We start from the raw sequence: 23,887 nt of genomic DNA, 5'->3' as shown, positions 1-23,887 counted from the left end.
GACGCTTGCAAAACTTCACGCGCGCAAACAGGCGTTTGTCGCGAGTGTGAAGTATGTGAAGTATGTGAAGCGGCGTTGTTTGGCGTCCAACGAGAGGCAGATGGGGGGGCGTGGACGCACGTTTGGTGTGTACGCACCTTAGTCCTAATGTGGTTCTTCCTGGGGGCTCTTCCCTGGAGCTTGTGCCAACATGGTTTCGGCGATGACTTTACGCCAGCGGCTTCTCGCAGCCTGACCATCTTCAGCGCGCGGCGGGATGGAGGGATGCGGGGGCGGATGGGTGGCCTGCTGTGGTACCGGCAGGGGAGCCTTTTTTGGAAACTGCTGTGGGACTGACAGTGGGACCTGCTGTGGGACCTGCTTTGGGGCCTGCTGTGGTACCTGCAGGGGAGCCTTTTTTGGGAACTGCTGTGGGACTGACAGTGGGACTGACAGTGGTACCTGCTCTGGGACCTGCTGTGGGACCTGCTTTGGGGCCTGCTGTGGTACCTGCAGGGGAGCCTTTTTTGGGAAGTGCTTTGGGACTGACAGTGGGACCTTTGTTGGGACCTGCTGTGAGACCCGCTCTGGGACCGGCTGTGAGACCCGCTCTGGGACCGGCTGTGAGACCCGCTCTGGGACCCGCTCTGGGACCGGCGGAGCTGCAGCCGGGTTAAAGTCACGGCCCAACGATAAGCCAGTGTCCACCAGAGACACAGAGGAACCGGCCCCCAGTCCAAACCCAGGGAACAGCGGCTCCGTGAAGGCTCCGCTGAAGGTGTGGAGGTGGCACATCTGTCCGTCAGAGGCCACATCATAGAACGTCAGCGCTCCCGCCTCAGAGTCCAGGAACACGCCCACCCGGCCCGAGCAGGGTGGACAGGCCGACAGAAACACGTCCTTCGAGTTATGGTGGATGACGTAATTCCCTCTGGAACATTTCAGGGACCAGGACCGGCCTCTCGATGTCTCTGCTTTAAGTCGTCTGTGACTCAGTGAAATCTCCACGGCTCCGCTCCAGTCCGACTCTCTGTCCACCTCCCAGTCCAGCTCCCAGTAACAGCGGCCGGTGAGAGCGGAGGAGCTGCGGACCCGAGGCGCGTCGGCCACGTTTACGCCGGGGTGTAACAGTGAGTCAGGGTGGTCACATGTCACGCGGCGGCCATTGTCGGACAGTCGCAGCCTCCTGTGAGCAGAGTGAGGGTCCAGGGAAACTGCACAGGCATCTGGAGAACACACACATCACTTCTGTTCAGTATACCACTCTGATGACATCACTTCTGTTCAATACGCCACTCTGATGACATCACTTCTGTTCAATACGCCACTGATGACATCACTTCCTGTTATATACGACACTCTGATGACATCACTTCTGTTAAATATACCACTCTGATGACATCACTTCCTGAATACTTACACTTCCTCAGACCTGGGACCATCCACCGCTGTCCAGCAGGATCGAGCCTGGAACACAGACGGGAAGTTACTCACTGACCAAAGCAAAAAAGGCATTTGTGTTACATATATATATATATATATACAAGGAGCAGTACTTCAGGAACAGGTTCTTAGAGAAGAAACAGGCCGACACGATCATCTCCCACATCAAGGCGTCTCCCAGCCTCCACGCCATGTGCCACTTACCGATCTTCTGCTGGATCCTCTCCACGGTCCTGAAGCACCTGCTGAGCCACAAAGAGCTGCTCCAAACCCTCACCCAGATGTACGTCCACTTCCTGGTGGCCCAGGCTAAAGTCAAGAACGTCAGGACCTGTTTGTCCTGGGAGACCCTACAGGGGCACGAAGCCCCGACAACAGAGCTCCAGGATCATTCAGGTGCTCAAACCCTCCACCACGTTAAGGTAGCGGCTCCAGGAGGGGCTACAGCAACATTTCTCTATATATTTTTTTCCTAGTGACCTGCGGTGTCTTGTCTAAGGTTTGTGCAGGGGCGTGGGGGTTCTTACCTGAGGAGGTGCAGGGGATGGTGGGGGTTCTCCTGGACAGCGATCAGGCGCTCGGTGGAGGGTCCAGGATAGTTGTAGCTCAAGTCTACCACTCTTATACGGGAGGAGGCGGAGCTTAGAGCAGATACCAGAGAAGCCCCGCCCCTCTCGGAGACCAGACATCCCGACAGCCTAAAGACACAGAACATCAGCCGCTGACTCAATGTCGAGAGAGTCTGTCATGCTCTCACCTGAGTGTCTCCAGTCTGCAGGGGGCGCTCTTCAGTCCTTCACTCAGCAGCTCCACCCCAGAGTTCCAGAGGTCGTTGTCGCTGACGTCCAGGTGAGTCAGACCTGAGGAGCTGAGGACTGAGGCCAGAGGAGCACAGCTGTGGTGGGACAGGCCACAGCGCGACAGACTGTGGAGGAAACATCTGGTCAGAACAGGAGGTCTCGCTCCACACGAGGCGTCTGACATATCTTAAAGTGGACGTTTAGGAGTGACTCATACACATTTTTAATACTTACAACTGCGGCTGGGACAATATAACTTTGTTGTGATCTGTGTGTCGCATCATACCCAGAGTTGCCAGGTCTAAGCAGCCAAACCTGCTCAAACTGGAACAAAACCTCCCAAACTCCATGAACATGCAGCACGGGGGGATTCTCGGTGTTTTTTGCTAGTTTACAGAGCCATGTGCTCTTGCCATGATGAGAGGTTACGTTGTAACCCTGGTTCTCGATCGTGTTTGAGAGACCAATACAAGAGTGGACAGATGGTCTCCTAACACGATACAGAAACGCCCCTTTCTTCGTTCAAATCCAGGCTGAAAATGGTTCTTTATGCCCATAAATATGACTGAAAGTATTTTATCTGCACTCTTGCCTTTTAATTAATTAATTCTATGTTGATGTTTTTATTGATTGTATTTGTTTGTATTTGTCCCACAGATTAAAAAGCCCAGTTCGACCTGACAAAGTTACATACACAGGTGCTTTATTTGGGGGAATAGGGCTGATTTATTAAAAACATTCCTGTTTCAGGATAAAGCTTCACTATGATGACAAACCTACAACTATCTGGTGTCACCTGAGTGTCTCCAGTCTGCAGGGGGCGCTCTTCAGTCCCTCACACAGCAGCTCCACTCCTGCGTCTCGGAGGTCGTTGTTACTGAGATCCAGGTGAGTCAGACCTGAGGAGCTGAGGACTGAGGCCAGAGGAGCACAGGCGCTCTGAGAGAGACCACAGCCGCTCAGACTGACCACAGAACAGAAGACGTAAACCAGGTCAAAACAAACCGTTATAACAGAGATGATCCAAACTGACGGCTCTTAGATGTGACTCACGTGGCTCTGGTGGAGGCTTTGACGACCGGCAGCAGCTTCAGGAGGACGGCCTCTGAAGGGCAGTATTTCCTCAGGTCAAACTCCTCCAGGTCTGAGTCGGAGGTCAGCAGGATGAAGGCCACGGCCGACCAGTCGGAAGGACTGACTTCATAGTCCGTGAACGTCCCTCCTCGGAGGCTTTGCTGGACGGTCTCCACCAGGCTGCGGTCGTTCAGCTCGTTCAGACAGTGGAACAGGTTCAGGCTCCTCTCCGTGGACAGATCCTGGTTCAGCCTCGCTTTGATGGGCCTCACTGTCTCCTGATTGGTCTGGTCACTTCCTGTGGGAGTCAGCAGACCCCGCAGCAGGCTCTGATTGGTCGGCAGGGACAGGCCCAGGAGGAAGCGCAGGAACAGGTCCAGGTGTCCATTGGGACTCAGTAAGGCCTGGTCCACAGCAGAGCGGTAGAAGTCTGTGGCAGAGGTGCTTTTCTCAGCTCTGACCTGAGGTTCTCTCTCAGTTTGTAAATCACTGTCAGGCCTCGTGAACATGTGACGTTTGGCTTTAGACTTAACTTTAGGTTTAGTCGATGGCTCCGAATGTGTGGCTTTGACCTCAGAGGTGAGCTGCGGCGACAGCAGGTTCTCCCCAGAGCTGAAGAAGGTCTGATGGACGTGAAGCGCAGCCAGAAACTCCTGCACGCTCAGATGGATGAAGCAGTAGACCTTGTCCTGGTACAGACCTTGTTCTTCTCTGAAGACCTGTGTGAAGACTCCAGAGTAACGAGCGATCTCTGCAGCGTCCAGCCCACACTCGCTCAGGTCAGACTCGTAGAAGATCAGGTTTCCTTTCTGCAGCTGCTCAAAGGCCAGTTTTCCCAGAGACAGCACCATCTCCCTGGTCTCTGGAGTCCAGTGAAGGTCTGCTCCTGTTCCCTCATGATACTTGACGTTCTTGACTTTAGCCTGTACCACCAGGAAGTGGACGTACATCTGCGTGAGGGTTTGGGGCAGCTCTTTGTTGCTCAGCAGGTGCTTCAGGACCGTGGAGAGGATCCAGCAGAAGATCGGTAAGTGGCACATGGCGTGGAGGCTGGTCGACGCCTTGATGTGGGAGATGATCGTGTCGGCCTGTTTCTTCTCTAAGAACCTCTTCCTGAAGTACAGCTCCTTCTGTGGGTCGCTGAAGCCTCGCACCTCTGTCACCATGGAGACGCACTCAGCAGGGATCTGATTGGCCGCCGCGGGGCGTGTGGTTATCCAGAGGCGAGCGGAGGGAAGCAGGCTCCCCCTGAGGAGGTTCACCAGCAGCTCCTCCACTGAGGCGCTCTCTGTGGGCTCCGTCAGGACCCGGGTCCGGCTGAAGTCCAGAGGAAGTCTGCACTCGTCCAGACCGTCCAAGATGAAGAGCAGCTGCAGGTCTTCAAAGCTGAGGAGACCTTTGGTTTGACTGAAGTGATGGTGGATCAGTCCCTCCAGGCTGAACTCAGAGTCTCTGAGAACATTGAGCTCTCTGAAGGTGAAGGGGAACAGCAGCTGGACGTCCTGGTGGGCTCTGCCTTCAGCCCAGTCCAGACTCAACTTCTGAGTCAGCACCGTCTTCCCCACACCGGCCACGCCCTTCGTCAGGACTGTCCTGATTGGCTGATCTTTCCCCACACTGACCTCGCTCTTCGACAGGACTGTCCTGATTGGCTGATCTTTCTCCACACTGACCTCGCTCTTCGACAGCTCTGCTCTGATTGCTTCTCCTGAGCGGCTCCTAAAGAGCTCCTCGCTGGTGATGATGGCCTCCGCTGTGGCTGGTCTCCTGAGCGAGGCCTCGATGTGTCTGACCTCATGCTCCTGGGTGACCTCTGCGGCCCCGCCCTCGGTGATGTAGAGCTCTGTGTAGATCTGCTGCAGGGAGGACGGGCTGACGGAGCTGAACCTCTGCTGTAGATGCTTCTTCACTTTCTCTCGACACACTCCAACATGGCTCCCTGATGAAGACAAACGACCACGTTACACTTACTCAAGGGGCCTCTCACCGGCCTGGAGACCATTAGGAGACTCAAGGTGCTGCTGGTCATGGAGATGTCTCTGATACATCTCCTGGCAATAAGGCGAGTCTCCAGGTCATGGTGAAAACGAACTGGTTCGATTTCAGCGGAGACCACATCGAGACTTTTTCAAGTCTCCACATCATCTCATGGTTTCAAGCAGCTGTTTTGCGAACACTATTTGTTGTCCTCAACCTGTGAGACGTTTCTGTGACATCCCTGCAATGTCTCCGAGACCCATCATACACCAAAGAGTCTCTTTGAGATGGTTTCAAGTCTCAATGCAGTCTCTGCTGAAAACGAAACTGTTGGTTTTCATTGGGACGTCTCGGAAACATCTCCGGGACCAGCAGCGACTGGAGTCTCCAACTAGTCTCCAAGTCAGTGAGACAGGCGCTTTAAGTCTGTTTAACTCTGCTGAGATCTGTCACAGCTCATCTTTAGTCGTACAACGCTTCCATTTCTAATCTTTGTCCCTGTGTTTCTATCAAAGACATTGTGTCGTGTCTAAAATTGGCAAAACAAAAGTTAGTTCAGTCACTGTGACCTATGACCTGCGCTGTTATCCCTACGATGGTAATTTGTGGCTGTATCAGAATGTCCACACTATCCCCTATATAGCCACTATATAGTGACTATATAGTCACTATATAGTGGCTATATAGTGGCTATATATATATCACTATATAGTCACTATATAGCCACTATATAGTGGCTATATAGTGACTATATATGGTCACATGTTGTAGGCGTGTCCGAATGTCCAGAGAGAAAAAAGTAGTGCACTTGAAATTTCCCACAATGCATCTGGAAAAGTAGTGAGCATCGATGGTCACTAAACGGGTCAATATAGACCACAATGCATTGCGAGAGTCAGAGAAGAGCCTGACAGAGACAGGTCTGTGAACTAAACACGACTGAAGTAAATCAGCTGATTCAGTCGAGTGTTTGTGTTTCTCAGGAATAAACGACCTAAATATAAACGGCTACGGTGAAAAGATGCTAACGTTAGCTGCTAACCTTTAGCTTGAGCTAAATGACCGACAGCTTCCTCTACAATAATCCAAGCCATTCATGTAAAATCCATGTGAAATATAAAGTATCTGACTCATATTTATCATACATATTCCGCTGTCTCTGAGTTAGTTTTTTATCGCAGAAATACTTTATTCCCAGAGTTTAGCGACTTTTAGCAGATGTAGTCGCTCAATCTGCTGGTGTTCGGACACCGGGCTCTGACCGACTCTCGGCATCTCTGAGCTTTTTTCCTTTTTTTGTGATGATAGTAACACCTGTAAAAGTTCCAAAACAGTCGTTCTGTTTCATAAAATAAACGTTTGTAACAATAAATAAATTGAGATAAAAAAATAATAAAAAACATATCTGCAGCCGCAGCGTGCGTGACGTCACGCAGCTCGGAGACAGTCGTGGCTTGTGTCGAATCGCCAACAGAATCAGTGACTATATAGTGACTATATAGTGCGGGCCTATGTAGTGAATGAGGGGTTAGAGGATAGTGTGGACATTCGGACACAGCCTATGTCTCAAATAAAAAAAACTCACGCTATGTAAATGTACACCCAGATTTAGTGTAAGAGTGGTCATTGTTATAAAGAGATGTTCTGACTGCTGACCTTCTACAGAAGTGTCCCCCAGCAGGGTGCGAGGGCAACCATCTTCTATCAGCAGATAGTAGATGGTTGTTCTTCTGAGGCGTTGTCAGCCTGACAGACCTGACCTCCGGGTGACACTTTTGGGGAAGGCGGGCACTTAAGCAGGTAAAGAAACATCTCCTTATCCCTGGTCTGACTAAAGCAAAAGTCACCGCGCTGCTTCTTCTCTTCGTCTTGTGAACGTTACCACCTGACCGCCCTCCTCCCCTTTAGACACTTCTTACTGTTGTGCAGCCGCTCGGCCAGATGCTCCTGCTTCATCCTCCTCAGAAACTCCAGCGTGATCTTCAGAAGAGCTTCTCTGCTGCTCTGCTCCTCATCCTCCTCACTCTCCTCATGCTCTGGGTGATCCGAGGCCAGGACTCTGCGGAACCTCCTCAGCTGGTCTTTGACGAAGGCCAGCATGTGCTCCTCCAGAACCTGGATAAAGAACAGCCTTTTAAATGACGGTGAAGGTAAGCTTTACTCTATGTCGGGGCAGGTTTGATTCGTGGTTCTCGTCAACAGGGGCGGACTGGCCACATGTCCATTCTGGAAGAGCACAGAAGGGCCACCGGTCCCGCCTTAACCGAGCTTTACCCAAATCAAAAAGCAAAAAAGAAAAGCATCAAAATAGCGAGAAGAAAAGAGGATGAAAACAAAACAAAAATGTGCCGGAAAAAGCATTAAAAAAATTGACCAAAAATGTGATGAAAAGTCAACAAAAACACGACAACAAAGCAACGAAAAGGCCACAAAAACGTGACTGAACCATAACAAAAATATGATAGAAAAAATGTGACAAAAATTCAACAAAAATTCAACAAAAAGTGACAAAAATTCAACAAAAAAGTGACAAAAATTTAACAAAAAAAATGACAAAAATTCAACAAAAAAATGACAAAAATTCAACAAAAACACGACAACAAAGCAACGAAAAGGCCACAAAAACGTGACTGAACCATAACAAAAAAATGATAGAAGAAATGTGACAAAAATTCAACAAAAATGTGACAAAAATTAGACAAAAATTCAATAAAAAATCAACAAAAAAATTACAAAAACTCAACAAAAATGTGACAAAAATTCAACAAAAATTCAACAAAAATGTGACAAAAATGTGACAAAAATTCAACAAAAATTCAACAAAAATGTGACAAAAAAGTAATGAAGAAACAACAAAACTATGACAAAAAATGCGGCGACTTGACAAAAAGTTGCCAATCACTTTGTAGGTCTCAGCTTTGAAACAAGGACATTGTTGCTCTCCAGCCGAGAAGCTTTTAGATTTGAGTAAAGCCGAACTGGAGAAAATGCGCTCATTAAGGCGGGTGGTAGGTGCACATTTACGCTAATTTGGGCCAGGGCTGTTTTTCAGTCCCTGTCCGCCCCTGCTCGTCAAAGATCATGTGATGAATTGAAGAAATGCGCTATATAAATGTGACCATGGTTTGATTCTTGGGTCAAACGGTTCTGAGATGCAAACCAGTGATTTTGGTGCAGCCTGTGAGGAACTGCTCCTGTAATAATCAGCTCTGTTCGATTGGATAAGATTTGATCCCTTCAAAGCATTGGAGAACCTGAAAGGTGGAGTCCAGAGTGTCGTGTCCACAGGTCGGGTCCTCTGAGCTCGGCGGCCTCTCTCTGAAAGGAGCAGAGAAGTTGTTTTTGTCTCTGCGTAAAAACAGACTGACTTTACACCGGTCGGTACCTGAAGTCTATGAAACGACCAATGGACCGGTCGCTTTTTAAAGATGCACATGAGGGTCCTGAAGACTCCTTTCTAAATCATCAGTGACAAAAGCAAAACATTAAAATTGTAAATAAAAAATGTTTTTAGTTCATCAGATTTTTCAGACCTGAAGTCGATGAGCCGGCCGGCAGAGCGGTCACTCCTCACGGTCACACTGGGATCAGCCGTCGTCCCGTCTTTCCTAAAGCAACGACATCAACTCAATGTATCAAACCCATTGTTTCTGACATAATCTGTGGTGATTCTTCTCAGGCGCGACTGACCTGAAGTCGATGTCACGGCCGACAGAGCGCTCACTCCTCATGGACACACTGGAATCAGTCGTCAGCGGCTCTTTCCTAAAGCAACGACAGACACCTTTAGGAGTTGTTGGGGATTTTTATTTAAACTCTTCAGGCTGCCAGTTTTGGTCCGGGCATTTGGACACAAGGGAATTGACTTAATTCAGAGTTAGACTTTAGGGCAGACACCATGACAATAACATGACGCTGAACACATGAGCTCTTTGTTTCCAGTAAAAAGGCTGAGGCCTCATTGCTCCTCAGTCACAGACTGAGAAGTGAAGAAGGAAGTCATGGAGCTTCTGCTTTAGACAGAACTTCAGACTTCTGCTTGGATGTAAGAATAAAAGTGTGTGTGTACTAACATTTTGAATTCTCTAATGCACACAATGTAATTAATGTCTTATCCTGTTTATTCAGTGGTTCTCAAACTTTGAAGCGCTAGTGGGACGGGTGTGGGTTTTAAAATCAAACCAGCTGCCCCAGTACTACCATCCCAAACTCCTACAAATTTAGATCAACAATCTTAAGATAAATTAATATAAAACAATCAATAAACACTCCAAACAAGATCAAAATTGTATAAGGATGAACAGAACAAAGGAAAAATAATAATAAAAAGCCGAACTGGGGAAAATGCACTCATTAATGTTTAGGCGGGAGGTAAGAGGTAACCTTTTAACTCCCACCTGAACGGATCCCATTTTCTCCAGTTTGGCTTTACCCTAATCAAAAAGATTCTTGGGAAAAAAGCACCAAAAAAGTGACAAAAATGCAACAAAAAGTGACAAAAAATAAACAAAAATGTCACAAAAATGGAAAAAAAGAAAAAAAAACATACAAAGGGTGACACAACACAGCAACAGCGCGAGGAAAAAGGTCAGTTTTGTGGGTCTTAGCTTTCAAATGAGCCAAAAGAGGACAGAATGCATTTGGTTGAGGCGGATGGTAAGAGGTTCACAAATGTATTTGTGGAAGTGTCACAATTACGCTAATTTGGGCCCGGCTGGTCAGAGTCCAGGGCTGTTTTTCAGTCCCAGTCCGGCCCTGGCAATGAGGCCGCAGCCTTTTTACTGAGCACAGTGTCACGTTGCTGTCACTCATGACCTAAAGTCTGACTCTGAAGAGAGGGTTGGAAGGGCTGGTGTCCAAGCGCCTGGACCAAAACTGGCCACTTGAAGAGTTTAAATAGTAAGTTGTTTAAACACCAAAAGCAAATATAACCAGGACAGTCAGGGAAACACTTGTGTAGGAGTGCGTGACACGAGTTGATGTCGTCACCAGAGAGAGAGAGAGAGAGAGAGAGAGATCACCAAGACAACGAACAAAACATTAACATTAACATTAACATTAACATTAACATGGCCCCGGGTAAAGTGGTAGAAGTGGTAGTGGATGGACGTGGAGCATAGTCTGACTGATCGTTCTGCTTCAGTGTCCTGTGACCCACCTGAGGTACCGCTTCTTCTCGGGGACGGGGGGAGGCCTGTGCTCCTCCATCTGACTCCTGAAACAAAGAACCCATCAGTACGTCCTGCAGGTTTCATCCTGGAGGTGATTCTGTAGAGCTCCACACGCACCCCTCGCTCTCGCCCGCCTCAGGCCGGTCAGCTCTGTCCATCTGCCACACGAAAACTTCAAAACTTTACCAACATTTGTTTCTGTGAGTGTTTTGTCTCTGGTCTGGACACTTCGCCTCAGTTTACTGATAAACCGGGTACAAAGTTTAAGCTGGCACAATAAAAGATCAGTCATAAAACACTGACTGAAGTGATGGAACGTCCTCAGGTTTACTGTTTTATGGATCCGGGCGTCACTGTAACGGCACAAAACCTAATGAAGCCGGTTCAAATCATAGACTGTAAAAAATAATGGACGTCTCCTGCTCACTCCTCCCATTTACCATAATGACGAGGGGGAATTCATGGAGGATTTACAGACTCCTCCTCCCCAGCTCTGAAGAAGCATGTTCCTAAAAAGGGCATAAGGGCGGGATCTTCACTGTAGACTCCGCCCTTGTGTGACTTGTAGCTCGCGCTGCTCCAATGCTAACAGTCCGAGCCTCATTAAGTACCAGATTCTAAAATTCTTCTTACGAAAACCAGCCTGGTTTCTTACATTGTGACCCAGCGTTTTCTCAGGAGGAAGATCGAGCCTAAAAATGTGACAAAAAATGACAAAAAATTGATAAAAAAGTGACCAAAATGACAAAAAAATGAAAAAAAATTTATCAAAAAATTGACGAAAAAATGAAAAAAATGTGACCAAAAAATGACGTAAATATGACAAAAATGTGATAAAAATTTGACAAAAAAAATGACAAAAATGTAACAAAAAAATGACAAAAATTGTATATAAAATTGATGAAAAAACACCAAAAAAATGACAAAAGTGGGCGTAGACTCGGCCCTTGTGTGACGTGTAGCTCGCGCTGCTCCAATGCTAACAGTCCGAGCCTCATTAAGAACGAGATTTCTAAACTTCTTACGAAAACCAGCCTGGTTTCTTTAACTGTGATTAACCCAGCGTTATCTCAGGAGGAAGATCGAGCCTGTAGTGTTTAAAAAGTAGAAACCAGGCGTTAAAGTTGTTTTTAAAGTGTCTAAACTCCAATGCTTTTCAATGGGGGCCTAGTGGCGACATGGAGGCACTACAGCAATTGTATTTATTTATTTATGGTTTATTTGGTCGGGACAGTGCAAGTTAATGAACAAGCCACACCGGATTGTGGCCTTAGGCTAATTTTCCTCCGTCGTCCCCCATGCGCACTCTCAAACACACTCTCATACATCCTGGCCTATTGCACATGTTTTTAGTGGTAGGGGAAACCGGAGTACCCGGAGGAAACCTACACAGACACGGGGAGAACATGCAAACTCCACACAGAAAGGCCCCGTCCTTAGTGGGAATCGAACCCGGACCTTCTAGCTGTGAAGCACAAGCGCTAACCGCTGTGCCACCGTGCCGCCCAATGGCGCCCCCCAGTGTCGTGGTCATAAAGCAGAGCAGCCGGCGCCCATTGGCTCAAATGTGTCGGGAAAAGACATAAACCAGAGACAAATATGTCGTCTGATCAGCTTTCTGTGGAGTTTGCACGTTCTCCCCGTGTCTGTGTAGTTTTACTCTGGGTCGGGGAGGGTTCGTGTGTTTCTTTATGTCTTTGCTCCTGTGTCTCTGAGGAACACAGAGTTATTTATATTTAGTTTCTCTCCTGAAGGACAAGGAGCTTCACCAGAGACGTCTCACAGATCCAGGAAACTACTTTGCATCTTCATTATGACATTTTTATTTTGGATTATTTTTCTCTGGTTGGAAAAACCCTGTTGTTCTTGAGCTCAGAGGAACAATAAACAGTTTAATATCACTGAGACAGATCAGAGCGAGGGAGGGCAGCGAGTTCATCCTGCAGAACGAAAGCTGAAACCGTCCAGTTAATGTGCCGTAAAACTACAGGTCAGAGTTCAGCTTTATATCTGACACGGCGTCACAGTAAATATACTGCAGGTTTGATCAGGCACAGTTTCAGTTTGTTTGAAGAGTTTGGAATAAACTTTATGTTTTATTCATTTCCTGAACAAACAAAAGCTGGATGTAAAAAACTGACCAGGCCCAGGTTCAGCTCAACCACAGCAGTGTTTTGTAGTAATAGTACAAGGCAGTAGTATCCTGAAGTAGTAGTAATATTAGTAATATGTTGTATCTCGCAGCAGTAGTATCATATAATAGTAATATGCAGTAGAATCATGCGGTAGTATCACTCAGTAGTATTATGTAGTACTAGTAATATGCTGTAGTACTATGCAGTAGTAATATACAGAGGTATCCTGAAGTAGTAGTACATATTAGTAATATTAGTAATATGTTGTATCTCGCAGCAGTAGTATCCTGAAGTAGTATCATGCAGTAGTGTCACTCAGTAGTATAATGTAGTTGTAATGTGTTGTAGTACCATGCAGTAATAGTACTGTGCAGTACTAGTATGCAGTAGTACTCACAGTTGCTGCAGCTGTCTGGTCCTGGTCCCGTCCTGAATGAGACGAGTGTGGTAAACGCCTTAGCCCCGCCCTCCTCTCTGTGCTCTTTGGACCTGAGCGCTCACACTGCTCACACTGATCACACTGCTCACACTGCTCACACTGCTCACACTGCTCACACTCACGAGGAGGAGGAAAGCTCAGGTACAGGTGGAGTTACAGACTGAAGACTTTCTGAAAATGTATTTGAAACATAAGGAGGCGCTGGGTCATAATGTGCACGACTATAGTAAAAACAAGAAGGTTAAGGTTAACTTTACCCAATGCTCTTTAAGGATGAAGCGAAGTGACAAAAACCTAGACGCCCTCGCAGAAAGTGTGTAGAGTTGGCGAGAATCCGAAGGTAAAATCAAGATAAGATGATCCTTTATTGATCTCACGACGGAGGAATTCGGAGTCACATTCGGCTCAATAAGATCTCTGTGTGCATGTAAGAGTAGGAGCCGTCTGTGGTGTTACTCCGCCCGTCAGCTGGGGGCGCCGTATAAAAGGGCACAGTCTACCTGCGCTCGACCTCTGGCCCCTTGTTCTTCCGCGGCTGCGTCCGAAACGAGCAGATTGGTAAGAGCTCTTACGACAAACCGGATGTGCGTCAGCGTCCGCCATGACAAGATGCTTTCGAATTGGTCTGTCAGTTAGGAAGGAGTTAGGGAAAGGAGCCTCGATGCTAACTATCATAGCCACTTTAGCATAGGGACCTCTGGTGCTAACTATCATAGCCACTTTAGCATAGGGACCTCTGATGCTAACTATCATAGCCACTTTAGCATAGGGACCTCTGATGCTAACTATCATAGCCACTTTAGCATAGGGACCTCTGGTGCTAACTATCATAGCCACTTTAGCATAGGGACCTCTGATGCTAACTATCATAGCCACTTTAGCATAGGGACCTCTTACCAGTGTCCTCCTTGTTGGGTCTGATAGTTTAGGTGAACAGCCGTGTCTTGGTAAGTTGGCAGTGGTGCTTTACTCTTTCCATTTCCGAACAATGGATTGAACAGTTGCTCCGGGAGATGTTTTAAATCTTGGAAAATCTTTGTATAACTTAACGCTGCTTTAAACTTCTCCACAGCTTTATCCCTGACCTCTCTGGTGCTCCTTGACCTTCATGATGTTGTTTAGTGACCACAGCTCTGAGGCCCTCACAGAACAGCTGTATTTATACTGAGAGTAGATTACACACAGGTGCCTCTATTTAACCGTTAGGCCAAGGTGTGAACATTCTGGAGTCATGAGGAATGTTTTAAAGGCAATTTAATGCACTCAGATAATGCTGTATGAATACTTATGCACGCCCCACTTTAAAAATATATATATATAACAGAATCATGTATCATTTTGCTTTCACTTCACAGTTGTCGGTTACTTGTGTGTGAACGTTCAGTAAAAAAAATGGTTGTAAATATGACAAAATGGACAAAAGTCCAAGGTGTATGAATACGTTCGAGAGGCTCTGTATGTGTCATTCCAGACTAGTTTTGACCATAGTATTATTATTATTATTATTATTATTATTATTATTATTATTATTATCATTATCATTATGAGCCCAGAATTACAACATTTGATTTTTCCACATTAATGACGTCAATGTTGATCTTTTGTTTTGCTGCTGACTTTAGGAAACAGGGAAAACCCTGAAGGTACAAATGTTGTTTTTTATTTTGTTTTTGCATCTGCAAACTAACATTATTAACCCTAGGATTTCTTTTTCTTTACTGATTACAGCAACGGCCGTTACCAAAATAAACCTGTGATTTTGTTCCAAAATATTGTCTCTGTCCCTGTTGAACAAATGAACAAATGAAGGCTCTGTCCTACAAAATACAATGAAAGGAGTAAAACATAGAGTTTTAATTTCATAAAATATCCCAAATAACAGTACATGTAAACTAAGTTACATGTCAACATATTGTAAAACATGAGCTAAACACCGTGGTATATCCGCCTTTGCCAGCAGAGGGCGCACTATCACGGTGGATTCGCTTTTCACGGTGGATCTGTCTCGGCTCCGGGTCTGCAGCTAAACATTATTGGCTGTTTTCAATCAATCAATCAAATTTTATTTATATAGAGCCCAACAACAACCAGAAGGTGCCCAGAGCGCTTTCCAGGATAAAACAAGAATCACAATAGACAACAATAAATACAACAACACATAAAAACAGCAGTCGAGTCGCTGGCTCTGCATCGAAAGCTTTTCTGAAAAGATGTGTCTTCAACTGTGATATAAAAACACTCAGCTCTGTGATGTTTGGAAGCTGGACCGGAACTGCGTTCCACAGCAAATGACCGGCCTCCAAACTTTTTGTATTTGAACTTGGGAGTGACGAGGGAGGTGTGATCAGAGGAGGAAGAGTTCTGGCTGGTTCGTAGACCTTTACTAATTCGGCGAGGTTTGGCGACTCAGTCTGTGAAACGGCGAGCTCCTCACGTTCCCGCGCTCTCCGCCCTGATGGTGGCGGAGAACAGGGCGTGTTTGGGGCGACTCAGTTCCTCACGTTCCCGCGCTCTCCGCTCTGATGGTGGCGGAGAACAGGGCGTGTTTGGAGACTCAGTTCCTCACGTTCCTCCGCTCTCCGCTCTGATGGTCGCGGAGAACAGGGCGTGTTTGGAGACTCAGTTCCTCACGTTCCTCCGCTCTCCGCTCTGATGGTCGCGGAGAACAGGGCGTGTTTGGAGACTCAGTTTGTGAAGCGGCGAGTTCCTCACGTTCCCGCGCTCTCCGCTCTGATGGTGACGGAGAACAGGGCGTGTTTGGAGACTCAGTTCCTCACGTTCCCGCGCTCTCCGCTCGGATGGTGACGGAGAACAGGGCGTGTTTGGCGACTCAGTTCCTCACGTTCCCGCGCTCTCCGCTCGGATGGTGACGGAGAACAGGGCGTGTTTGGCGACTCAGTTCCTCACGTTCCTCCGCTCTCCGCTCTGATGGTGACGGAGAACAGGGCGTGTTTGGGGCGACTCAGTTCCTCACGTTCCCGCGCTCTCCGCTCGGATGGTGGCGGAGAACAGGGCGTGTTTGGCGGCTCAGCTCCTCACGTTCCTCCGCTCTCCGCTCTGATGGTGACGGAGAACAGGGCGTGTTTGGAGACTCAGCTCCTCACGTTCCCGCGTTCTCCGCTCGGATGGTGGCGGAGAACAGGGCGTGTTTGGCGCCTCAGCTCCTCACGTTCCCGCGCTCTCCGCTCGGATGGTGACGGAGAACAGGGCGTGTTTGGCGGCTCAGCTCCTCACGTTCCTCCGCTCTCCGCTCTGATGGTGACGGAGAACAGGGCGTGTTTGGCGGCTCAGTTCCTCACGTTCCCGCGCTCTCCGCTCTGATGGTGACGGAGAACAGGGCGTGTTTGGAGACTCAGCTCCTCACGTTCCCGCGTTCTCCGCTCGGATGGTGGCGGAGAACAGGGCGTGTTTGGCGCCTCAGCTCCTCACGTTCCCGCGCTCTCCGCTCTGATGGTGACGGAGAACAGGGCGTGTTTGGAGACTCAGCTCCTCACGTTCCCGCGTTCTCCGCTCGGATGGTGGCGGAGAACAGGGCGTGTTTGGCGCCTCAGCTCCTCACGTTCCCGCGCTCTCCGCTCTGATGGTGACGGAGAACAGGGCGTGTTTGGCGCCTCAGCTCCTCGCGTTCCTCCGCTCTCCGCTCTGATGGTGGCGGAGAACAGGGCGTGCTTGGCGAGGCGCTGCCTGAAGGCCTTGTCCCGCAGCCCGTACAGGACGGGGCTGACGAGGCGCGGGAGCATCAGGACCAGCACGTACACCACGAAGGCGATGTGCAGGATGTACCTCCTGAACCAGAACGCCAGCGCCCGCAGCAGGAAGTGGTCCACGTAGGACAGCGTGCAGAGGAACAGCTGGAACCCGTGGAGCAGGATGGTCTTCTGAGCCTTCCTGGACCTGGACCGGGACGAGTTCGCCGCCCGGGCCGCGCAGAGGATGTGGCAGTAGGTGTAGACGAGGACGGCCCAGATGGCGGACAGGTAGATGTTGTACTGGACGTCCCTCTTGACCATGATGGCGGGGTGGCTGAAGACGCTGGTCCTCTCGCAGTACAGGGCGGACGTGAAGAACGCCGGGGGCCGCGTGGCCACCGTGATGAAGACGTCGGGCAGGATGATGAGCGACGTCATGGCCCAGATGCCCCCGATGGCGGCGTAGGCGCGGCGGGCGGTGCAGAGCTGGGCGTGGCGCAGCGGGAAGCACACGGCCACGTAGCACTCCACCGCCATGACGGCCAGGTTCAGCGGCGTGGCGTGGGTGGTCAGCACGCTCAGGGACAGGAGGAGCACGCAGAGCCCGCAGAGAACCTCCTGGGACGTGGTGCTCAGCAGGAACATGAGCGTGGACAGGAGCAGCTGCAGGACGTCGTTCAGGACCAGGTGAGCGAACAGGATGTAGCGCGGGTTTGAGTAGAACATCTGCAGGAGGAAACGTCAAGCTTCAGAATCGCAATCTGGACGGCAAAAAGTGGATTCTAACAAGTAAAAAATGTCTTACTTTAAGAAATAAGTTCTTATTTTTTCCCTAAAAAGTAATAATGTTTTGCCGAGCAAAGTTTTCTTGAGAAAAAAAATCTTGTTTTAGGAAATAAAATTTAGCCATTTCTTGTTCAGATAAATTTGTAGAAGGTTCATACTGTCTTCTTTGAGGCTATTATAGTTGTGTAACAAGTATCACCGCCGGATCAGAGAAGCCATCGAGATCAGGAAACGTGCAACAACATCTATGAACCGGGACGAGGGAGCGTTCACCTTATCACACACTTGGGACGCCGTCCTGGAGAAGGCGCCAGTCAGTAAGGGGCGTAAGCTCTCCCTACAGTCAGTAGGGGGCGTAAGCTCTCCCTACAGTCAGTAGGGGGCGTAAGCTCTCCCTACTGACTGGAAAATCCATGTAAGCTGCCTACGACACGGCACCTCCACCACCAGGTGTCGCTTCTGAGGAAGATCACAGGAAGTGATCGAAACTAGTCAAGCAGGTAAACTAAACCTTCTATCTTACTATAAGAAACACAACTATAATTGTTCAGATATATTTGCTAAAAACTTGCTCATTTTTCTTGTAACAAGAAAAACATTTTGAATCTTCTTCAACTTTAGACAAAGAATATTTTTTCTTATTTTAAGAAAAAATAAGATTAATATTTACTTAATGTAAGACCTGATTCTCACAGAGAGATAATACATTCCATTCTTTAAAGTGGGCGGCTCGGTGGCACAGCGGTTAGAGCCTCAGCTTCACAGCTCGAAGGTCCCGTGTTCGATTCCCACCAGGACGGGGCCTTTCTGTGTGAAGCATGTTCTCCCCATGTCTACCACTAAAACATGTACAATAGGTGAATCCTCCAGCAGGTGTTTCTCACCATCAGCCTGGCTCCACATCATGGAGACGGGTCTCCGGGCAATACTTTCCTTAAATATTAGTATTTTTTAAGAACATTTTACTTAAATCAAGCAACATTTAAGTAAAATATCCACAATTTTTCACTAAATAAGAATGTTTTCCTTAAATGATTCCATTTTCTGAGGACATTTTGCTTAATTCTAGCTTTATTTGCTTAAATTTAGTGTTTCTTTCTTTTGTTTTATGAAGAAATATATTCCAGAAATAAGAATTCTTAGCAAGAAAAAAACACTGACCCCATTGGCAGAATTTTTTCCTTAAAACAAAACAAAATGTCTTATTTTAAGATTTTTTTCCTTGTTTTTAGTCGGGGACTTTTTGCAATCTGGACTGATGTGGTGAAGAAGAGGCCAGAGCTCCTGCCCAGGTCTAGAAGCTTCTCGAGCCTGGCCAAAATTGATCTTAACCTTTTTTTTTTAGAGCTGGATCTGAGGTCTGAGCCAGGTCTTTATGGAACCTTTACAAACTCATAGCTTTACAGAAAGTGTTATCGTTATTTGTTTGCAGCTCGTCAATAGAAAACTAACAATAAAAAAGTCTTTGTTTCATTTGTTCAATCAATTTTGAAAATAAAACCATTTTTCATTTCGTACGATAAAACAGAATCACTTAAAGTGGCTTTAAGCTCTTAACTCCCGCCTGAACCGAGAGGATCTTTTTCCTCACGTTATCAGATATTTTTCCATCATTTTTTTGTTGGGTGTTCAACTCAATTTTGTAACTTTTTTGTCATTTTTTTTCTTCATTTTTTCTTCATTTTTTGTAATTTTTTCTCATTTTTGTCATTTTTTTCTCACATTTTTGTCTTTTTTTATTTTATTGTCACATTTTTGTGCTTTTTTTTGGTCAAATTTTATCAAATTTTTAATTTTTTTTTTATTTTTTTTATTTTTTTGACACATTTTTGTCATTTTTTTGGTCACATTTTTGTCACATTTTTTGTCAATTTTTTTGTCAATTTCTTGTGTGACAATTTTGTGACATTTTTGCCACTTTTTCATCAATTTTTCGTCACTTTTTTGTCACATTTCCATCATTGTTTTCGTCTCAGTTTTGTTGCTATTTTCTCACCTTTTTTCCAGGAGCTTTTGGATTGGGGTAAAGCCAAACTGGAGAAAATGTGCTCGGTTCAGGTGGGAGTTAAGGGGTTAAAGTGTGGGTTGGACTGAAAACTGTAACATATTTATTCATCTGTGCTTCTTTAATCGGCCGAGCTCGTCTCACAGGATGAAAGACTTTTCCTCGGTTTGGTTTTATTTTGAAAACGTCTCTCACGATGAAAGGCTTTTCCTCGGTTTGGTTTTACTTTGAAAACGTCTCTCCCGAGTTAAACATGGATCTGTGACCTGGTGCTTCGTGTGCGTGTGAACCAACACCCCGTTGATGAAGCTGATGACGATGGTCAGCGTCACCACGATCACGTTCTTCACCACCACCTCGGAGATGTCGCGGGGCGGGACCACGGAGGACGCGTTCGAGGACGCGTTCAAGGACGCGTTCAAGGACACGTTCAAGGACGCCTGCGGAACAAACATGTGCACCGTTAAAAACATGTACAGTTATGGAACGATGAAGAAGATGAAGAACGCGCGGAGCTTGTAGTTCATTCACTGACGTCCACGTTACAAAGTGAGACTTAGGGAAGAATCGTCCTTAACAGCGGCTCAGGCCCCTCCCCCTACGCTTTACAGGAAGACGCCGCTTTAACCTCTTAACTCCCACCTGAACCGAGAGGATCTTTTTCCTCACATCATCAGATTTTTTTTCCATCATTTTTTTGTTGGGTATTCAACTCATCTTTGTAACTTTTTTGTCATTTTTTGTCACATTTTTGTTCCATCCATCCATTTTCTTCCGCTTTATCCGGGGCCGGGTCGCGGGGGCAGCAGTCTCAGCAGAGATGCCCAAACTTCCCGATCCACACACACCTCCTCCAGCTGTTCTGACCCCGAGGCCACACCTCCTCCAGCTGTTCTGACCCCAAGGCCACACCTCCTCCAGCTGTTCTGACCCCGAGGCCACACCAGGCCAGCTCGGAGACATAGTCCCACCACCGTGTCCTGGGCCTTCCACGAGGCCTTGTCCCACTAGGACATGCCTGGAACACCTCCCGCGGGAGGCGACCAGGAGGCATCCGGAACAGATGCCCGAGCCACCTCAGCTGCTCCTTTCCACGTGAAGGAGCAGCGACTCTACTCCGAGCTCCTCCCGGGTAACTGAGCTCCTCACCCGATCTCGGAGGGTGCGCCCAGCCACCCTGCGAAGGAAACTCATTTCAGCCGCTTGTATTCGCGATCTTGTCCTTTCGGTCATTACCCAAATCTCATGACCATAGGTGAGGGGGTTTTTTTGTGTAATTTTTTGTCAAATTTTTGCCATTTTTTCATACATTTTTTGTCACATTTCCATCATTGTTTTCGTCTCAGTTTTGTTGCTATTTTCACAGCTTTTTCCAGAAGCCTTTGGATTGGGGTAAAGCCAAACTGGAGAAAATGCTCTCGGTTCAGGTGGGAGTTAAGAGGTTCTTAAAGAGACAGAGGCCTATTTCAAGACATTCACTACAGCCATTTTGAGAGAGACATTTTATACAAGGCAGTTATTCTAATTTACTGCATTTACAGACCAACAGAAGGTTTGTCATCATTGTAGTGTGATATAGACTGGTGCTATGGGACTGAAAAAAGCATAATACCAAATCTATAACAATACTGTATAAATATCATATTCTACCTCATTTTGAATATGCATCACCTGTCCGGGCCGCTTTAAATGTCACACAAACTAACCGCTTGGAAAAAGTCCAACGCTGAGCCATTAGGATCATACTACACTACTCCTACACACGACCAGGTACAGATGACGACTATGAAGAACTCAGACTGGCTCCTCTAAAACACAGAAGAAACTTTGCAGTTTTGTGCTGTTACGGGGATTACTTCCAAAGGCTCTCCTGTCCCTGTGTCCAACCATTAAAAGAACTCCTATTGAAACACGGAATAAAACACTTGTCCATCTGGGCAGTTCTGGGAGTTCCCCACGAGTCGAGCACTGGACCGATCTCCATTTCTATTAGCAACAAAATTCCAGAACTGTGGGACTGTCCTACTTTGGACTGTTTTAAAAACAAATTATGAGACATTGATAAGAGGCTGATCTTTGATGTTATGTTTTAATGAACCCAGCCGTCAATGCCTTTGGGCACCACGTTTCTACTTTAAAGTTGTAATAAAAAAAATAAAAAAAAAGTGTTTCAAACAAGAGACATGAACAAATGTGAAATGTGTTCACAGCCTTTCATGTCGTGGTCAAACATATAGAGGAGCGGTCACTATGATTCAGAGACGTGACCATGTTTCCACAAGCCATAAAAGTGATCGTCCCGGCTCTAATATTATCCAGCCCTAACTGTTCTAACACCACTGACAATATAAGAAAAATACACAAAAAAAACTGAACTAATGCATCAGGAAGTAACCTGGTCATTGGTGCAGGACAGACTTCTATATTCAGGATTATGTTTGTTCTGACCACACGCTGTATCTACAAATCACATGAAAGAACATCTGCTCACAGGGGAAAGTGTGAATCTAACCCCAAACAAATAGATCTGATGGAAAACCACTTAAAATTATTGTGAAAAAGTTTATTCTGTTGAATAAATCGCTCCATAAAACTTTGCTTAGACATTTGGAGCTGGTCCAGAGAGAAGTCTTTGTGATGTCATTATGTTTTTATGATGCGGGATCGTAAAACCCTCTAAGAAAACCCAGGTCATCTTTTATATTACTTGTACATTTCATTAGAATAATGTTGAAAACCGTTGTGCCACTTATGTATCTTTAAGTCCATACTTTGTTTTTTGTTTTGTTTGTTTATTTTTCTACAATTGCTTTGGCCTAACTGGGATCCTAATAAATAAACATAAACATACATCGAGTCTTCTAGATTAAAGTCCACTGTCACCACTGCTCACATGAAACACTGTGCTGCCCCCACTCGTCACAAGAGCTGCATGTCCTGGTTTGTCACAGATACTGCCTCACACTGCACATAAAACACACAGTATGTTTGTATATATATTTTGAGCTGCACCACAGGCAGATCTGCATGTGTCTCGTGAGTTAGAGGTTTCCTGCCCCAGACGCTACAGGGTGAATAAACCCCCAGGAGGCTTTACTGTAGCAGATAAACTGTAAGGTTTTAACAGTTTAATGAAGACCTTCTCCAGGTCCTGCTTTCTACTGCTCTTACTTTGCTGTGAACAGGGTTTCTGGAGCGTTCAAAGTCATTACATTAATACAAGGTTCAGCTGCACTTTTGCCTGAAATTGACCACATTTCTTTGCCCATTTCGTCTTCTGTTTGATGGAACATTTGTGGCATTAAAATATAGTGTTTGGACATTCAAAAACGTTACATTTCTCGTGCTTCTGTCTGTATGAACCCTGATCCTGCTTTTTTTGTGTGGCAAAAGCAGAGAAAATGTGCTCGGTTAAAGTGCGGAGGGAAAGAGGATGAAAAGATAATTCAAAAATAACTTCGTCCCACTAGAACAATTCTCAAACTGGATTAGATGTAACAAGTAAGTTTCTCCATTGTGAGATCAGTAAAGGCGATCTTATCTTATCTTAAAACCCTGTGATCAGGAAGAGTCTGAGCTGCTCCGTCTTACCCCCGACAGGCTGAGGCGAGACATGGTTCGGGCTGGGCTGGGTCGGGCCGGCGCTGACGGGACACTCGGGGTTATATGGAGGAGGGGGCGGGGCTCTGCGGGGCTGTTTGTCTGAACGTTGTTCCCGAGGGGTCGATGAGGTGATGTCAGGCAAACAGAAAGTTAGGCCCAAGTGTGAAGTAAAGTAAAGACGCTTTGAATATGATCTGAGTGTTGAAGAAAACATGGAGAGAGTGAGAGGCCTAACCCCAACGTGCAGTAATCTTCACTTTACTGTGTGGATGCCAAACTACTCCTGGTATTATTACGCCTTACAATATAGTTCCCCCTTTTATCCGCTTAGAAAATCCACATTGTTTAATTGTGTGTAATTATACTTTGTAGTGGAACACTTCACGTAACCATATTTAAATAGGGAAAACGTGGAAGAGCTTGGTAGCTTCTATCTTGACCTGTTTTGGAGCTATAGAGGAGAGAGGGAGAGGCTAAATGCTAACGCCGTCTGCGCTGTGTTTACGTGACTGAAGATCAGACAGGTCCTAAAGAACTCGTCAAAGCTCAGGTAAGAACATATCTCAGTATGTAAAAATGGTGGTCTATTCCTTTAAGTCGTTTAAGCCAAAGCTTGATATTTACTTTTTGTTCTTCCTGAGGGAAGAACAAAAAGCGGTGGCGTCTCTGTCCGTCGCCGCCTCTTTGGCCCAGTCGCTGCAGCAGGTTTTGCAGGAAGTGGAGACACGAGTGGTGCAGTTGGTCTTCACCGTTCTCCCCTCATGGACCTGCTGAGCTCCATGATCT

General features: G+C 46.8%; 1 protein-coding gene across 1 annotated transcript; it reads right to left on the bottom strand.

The window, feature by feature from the left end:
* Window positions 1-144: 144 nt before the first annotated feature.
* Window positions 145-19,953, bottom strand: LOC306972842 (uncharacterized protein; the record flags this gene model as incomplete). Its single annotated transcript, XM_079569549.1, has 14 exons — window positions 145-1,205; window positions 1,400-1,446; window positions 1,950-2,120; window positions 2,180-2,347; window positions 3,019-3,186; window positions 3,276-5,235; window positions 7,193-7,388; window positions 8,528-8,591; window positions 8,807-8,881; window positions 8,964-9,038; window positions 10,432-10,488; window positions 15,453-15,537; window positions 16,578-17,433; window positions 19,765-19,953. The coding sequence occupies 14 exons, from the start codon at window positions 19,951-19,953 to the stop codon at window positions 145-147; spliced, it is 5,172 nt and encodes a 1,723-aa protein (XP_079425675.1).
* Window positions 19,954-23,887: the final 3,934 nt, after the last annotated feature.

The sequence above is a fragment of the Gobius niger genome (assembly GCF_951799975.1).
Source record: "Gobius niger genome assembly, chromosome: 13".
Taxonomy (NCBI): domain Eukaryota; kingdom Metazoa; phylum Chordata; class Actinopteri; order Gobiiformes; family Gobiidae; genus Gobius; species Gobius niger.
This window is presented reverse-complemented; position numbering and strand designations above follow the sequence as displayed.